Source organism: Pseudorasbora parva, chromosome 4 (assembly GCF_024679245.1).
Source record: "Pseudorasbora parva isolate DD20220531a chromosome 4, ASM2467924v1, whole genome shotgun sequence".
In the NCBI taxonomy this organism is placed as follows: Eukaryota; Metazoa; Chordata; class Actinopteri; order Cypriniformes; family Gobionidae; genus Pseudorasbora; species Pseudorasbora parva.
The window spans coordinates 1,369,841-1,374,840 of NC_090175.1; the positions used below are offsets into that span (position 1 = coordinate 1,369,841).

The window sequence follows — 5,000 nt, forward strand, 5'->3', positions numbered from 1 at the left end:
AACTGTATTTACGAAGATTTATTCTTGTAAGAAGAACCACATTCAATACAGCCGCCAGTGTCTGTACTAAGTGTGAATTGAGGAAACACAAGAAGCTCTTATACCCCTCAGTGTCTCAGTATTTTTCCAGAGGAAAAGTAAAGCAAATTTCAAAAGTAAAAACAAACTATCACCCCGCTTGTTCATGAAGTGTGTGGACGCGCCGTTAGTCCCCTTGCGTATGCAGTGGATCCGCGTGCTCACTTATATCGACGACTGGCTGATCTTAGCACAGTCAGCTCGTCTCGCGACGCAACGTCGAGATGTTCTCGCGCAAATGAGGAGGCTATCTTAAAACAAAACTTGTGACTCTTAAAGGACAACTCGGGTAATTAACAGATGGTGAGCGAGTAGATCGTTCTCTGGGATGCGTTTTCATGAAAATCGAATGTAAAGAGTTTTATCTCTAAACACAGATTAGCTTATAACATGGAATAAGTGAAATTAAATCGCTAGTTAATACCACTAACAAGGCTCAAAATAGCCTCACACTAACACGGCAGCATAATGAGGGTCCCTACATGCAAACCGAAGCATTGAGAACTTTATAAGAGTACAAACAGTTTAATAAGAAGATGCTTTATAAAGACAGTGCATTACGCGTTTACATACAGCAGCCATCTTGGAGAACAGTCTCAACGAGTCTAACCACGATCGCTGTGCTAAGTGAGCTGGTCGATAGGATTTAAGTTTGTAAAAACTAACTACATGGAACTTTTTTTATTTTATTTTCTCTGCTGCGTTCAGTGCTTTCTTCTGGAAACAACGGACCATATGAGACTCACAGTCACAGTTCATCACTCGTGGCTCGACTCGTCAAGATGTTTTCCAAGATGGCTACTGTCTGTAAATATGTCTCACACATGCGCCACCTCCTCATTTGTGTGTGTGTGTGTGTGTGTGTGTGTGTGTGTGTGTGTGTGTGTGTGTGTGTGCAGGTGCTGAATGTCTCTCAGCACATGGAGCTCCTGGACCAGCGGACGGCTCAAGATCTTCATCAGCTGAGAGACTCGGAGACGATGCTGAATGCGCTGGAGACCCGATTAAAAACAGCTCATGACGATCCACACAGCCTGAGCGACGAGAGCCTGCAGGTCACACACACACTCGACCTCTAACCCCTCACACACACACATCATCACATTTAACCCTCGGCTCCTCTTCCTTTACTCTCCTCACTCAAAAGTGACTCGAAATTTAACTTTTTTTTCTTCAGGAAAATCAAAGTGATATATTTTTCTTCAATGATATCTCTTGTTTATTATTTCGAATTTTAAGGGGATTTTATTATACTATTCAATATTTAATGAGCTATATTTTACACAATTTGTGTGTATAATTTTCAATTAAAGCAGTAATGTTAAAACAGAGACAAGGCATTTTTGAAGGTAGATTAGTGCCATCTGGTGGGAGTAAAGAGAGCAACGCTTCTGTAATGCCCTGGTGTGACCACTAGAGGCCTGTATAGCTCTATATAAAGTGCCTTATACATTCTCTAGCAGTTTTAGACATATACTCATTGGCCCTCATTTATCAAAAGTGCGTACACCAAATTTCCAGTATCAGCACACCAGTATCAGCACACCAGTATCAGCACACCAGTATCAGAACACCAGTATCAGCACACCAGTATCAGAACACCAGTATCAGAACACCAGTATCAGCACACCAGTATCAGCACACCAGTATCAGCACACCAGTTTCAGCACACCAGTATCAGCACACCAGTTTCAGCACACCAGTATCAGCACACCAGTATCAGCACACCAGTTTCAGCACACCAGTATCAGAACACCAGTATCAGCACACCAGTATCAGCACACCAGTATCAGAACACCAGTATCAGAACACCAGTATCAGCACACCAGTATCAGCACACCAGTATCAGCACACCAGTATCAGAACACCAGTATCAGAACACCAGTATCAGAACACCAGTATCAGAACACCAGTATCAGCACACCAGTATCAGCACACCAGTATCAGCACACCAGTATCAGAACACCAGTATCAGCACACCAGTATCAGAACACCAGTATCAGAACACCAGTATCAGCACACCAGTATCAGAACACCAGTATCAGAACACCAGTATCAGAACACCAGTATCAGCACACCAGTATCAGAACACCAGTATCAGCACACCAGTATCAGAACACCAGTATCAGAACACCAGTATCAGCACACCAGTATCAGAACACCAGTATCAGAACACCAGTATCAGCACACCAGTATCAGAACACCAGTATCAGAACACCAGTATCAGCACACCAGTATCAGCACACCAGTATCAGCACACCAGTTTCAGCACACCAGTATCAGCACACCAGTATCAGCACACCAGTATCAGAACACCAGTATCAGAACACCAGTATCAGAACACCAGTATCAGAACACCAGTATCAGCACACCAGTATCAGAACACCAGTATCAGAACACCAGTATCAGCACACCAGTATCAGCACACCAGTATCAGCACACCAGTTTCAGCACACCAGTATCAGCACACCAGTATCAGCACACCAGTATCAGAACACCAGTATCAGAACACCAGTATCAGCACACCAGTATCAGCACACCAGTATCAGAACACCAGTTTCAGAACACCAGTATCAGCACACCAGTATCAGCACACCAGTATCAGAACACCAGTATCAGAACACCAGTATCAGCACACCAGTATCAGCACACCAGTATCAGAACACCAGTATCAGAACACCAGTATCAGCACACCAGTATCAGAACACCAGTATCAGAACACCAGTATCAGCACACCAGTATCAGCACACCAGTATCAGCACACCAGTTTCAGCACACCAGTATCAGCACACCAGTATCAGCACACCAGTATCAGAACACCAGTATCAGAACACCAGTATCAGCACACCAGTATCAGCACACCAGTATCAGAACACCAGTTTCAGAACACCAGTATCAGCACACCAGTATCAGCACACCAGTATCAGCTCACCAGTATCAGCACACCAGTATCAGCACACCAGTATCAGAACACCAGTATCAGCACACCAGCATCAGCACACCAGCATCAGCACACCAGTATCAGCACACCAGTATCAGCACACCAGTATCAGCACACCAGTATCAGCACACCAGTATCAGCACACCAGTTTCAGCACACCAGTATCAGAACACCAGTATCAGCACACCAGTATCAGAACACCAGTTTCAGAACACCAGTATCAGAACACCAGTTTCAGAACACCAGCATCAGCACACCAGTATCAGAACACCAGTATCAGAACACCAGTATCAGCACACCAGTATCAGCACACCAGTATCAGCACACCAGTATCAGCACACCAGTATCAGAACACCAGTTTCAGCACACACCAGTATCAGCACACCAGTATCAGCACACCAGTATCAGCACACCAGTATCAGAACACCAGTTTCAGAACACCAGTATCAGAACACCAGTATCAGAACACCAGTATCAGCACACCAGTATCAGCACACCAGTATCAGCACACCAGTATCAGCACACCAGTATCAGAACACCAGTACCAGAACACCTCTAACCCCTCACACACACACATCATCACATTTAACCCTCTGCTCCTCTTCCTTTACTCTCCTCACTCAAAAGTGACTCGAAATTTAACTTTTTTTTCTTCAGGAAAACCAATGTAATATTTTTCTTCAATGATATCTCTTGTTTATTATTTCGAATTTTAAGAGGATTTTATTATACTATTCAATATTTAATGAGCTATATTTTACACAATTTGTGTGTATAATTTTCAATTAAAGCAGTAATTCATGTTAAAACAGAGACAAGGAATTTTTGAAGGTAGATTAGTGCCATCTGGTGGGAGTAAAGAGAGCAACGCTTCTGTAATGCCCTGGTGTGACCACTAGAGGCCTGTATAGCTCTATATAAAGTGCCTTATACATTCTCTAGCAGTTTTAGACATATACTCATTGTGTGTGTGTGTGTGTGTGTGTGTGTGTGTGTGTGTGTGTGTGTGTGTGTGTGTGTGTGTGTGTGTGTGTGTGTGTGTGTGTGTGTGTGTGTGGTAATCATCAAAAAGCAAGACGCAGTGCATTCTGGGTGCACCAATCAAAACGGCTTGTTTTGTGATGTTCAGAGTTGATCTGTTTATCTGAATATGCTGTTTGTCATCATTGTTGAGATTCATACACTGATTCATGTCTAAAAAATGTAGTTCAAACATTTTTGGTGCAGAATCTTATGCTGTTAGCCTGACAAGCCGGAGCCACATCCAGATGTTTGGTCTGGAAACTCCCCATTAACGGCTCAATCTGAGGGGCGGATAAACGGCTGTCTGTCAAACTCCCTCTGCACGCGATAGGATAGCGCTACAACCAACCAGAGCAACGAAGGTGAAGTGGAGCTGACAGATTAAACATTCGCCGTATCCGCTCGGCTAAACTCGAACACATCTTCCCTTCTTCAGAATGACTTCAGTGCCGTTCTTTGTTCTTTTCTCAGAGAAAAGCTCAACTCAAGTCTTCCAGAGTCGCGGTCAAAGCTGATTCAACAGACCGCCGTTCGCCAGTTTCTGTGTTTACTAGAAGCACGCAAACGCAACTCGGCCGTCGTCATTATGGCCCCGCCCGCCGACTCTATACACGATGTGATTGGGCCGTCCAGATTTTGAGGAACACAGCTCAGAATGGTATTGAGAGTTCCTAGACGACACTTGCGGGCAAATTAAATTTGCTGCCGCTAGGGGGCGTCTAGATTTCTAGACTATTATGCTGTAACAGGACTGCTGCAATCAATAACCGAAAAATTAATAAATCACCCATTTAATCAGAGATGGGACTCAGAATGATCTTAGATCACTACATGATGACTGTCACTATCAAATAATAACACCTGAAGACATACTTGACCATAACAAATGTGCTTTACAAACACACAAAGCAGCCAGGAAAGGGTCAAGAGCCCGACTAAAGCAAACACTTCTTCTTTT

General features: G+C 43.8%; 1 protein-coding gene across 1 annotated transcript in view; it reads left to right on the forward strand.

Annotated features, from left to right (window-relative positions):
• The window catches only part of olfm2b (olfactomedin 2b), a 15,289-nt gene that overhangs the window by 5,517 nt on the left and 4,772 nt on the right, over positions 1-5,000 (forward strand). Inside the window, exon 3 of the mRNA XM_067440465.1 lies at positions 978-1,133. Coding sequence (XP_067296566.1) covers positions 978-1,133 — 156 coding nt within the window. The remainder of the gene's footprint in view (positions 1-977; positions 1,134-5,000) is intronic.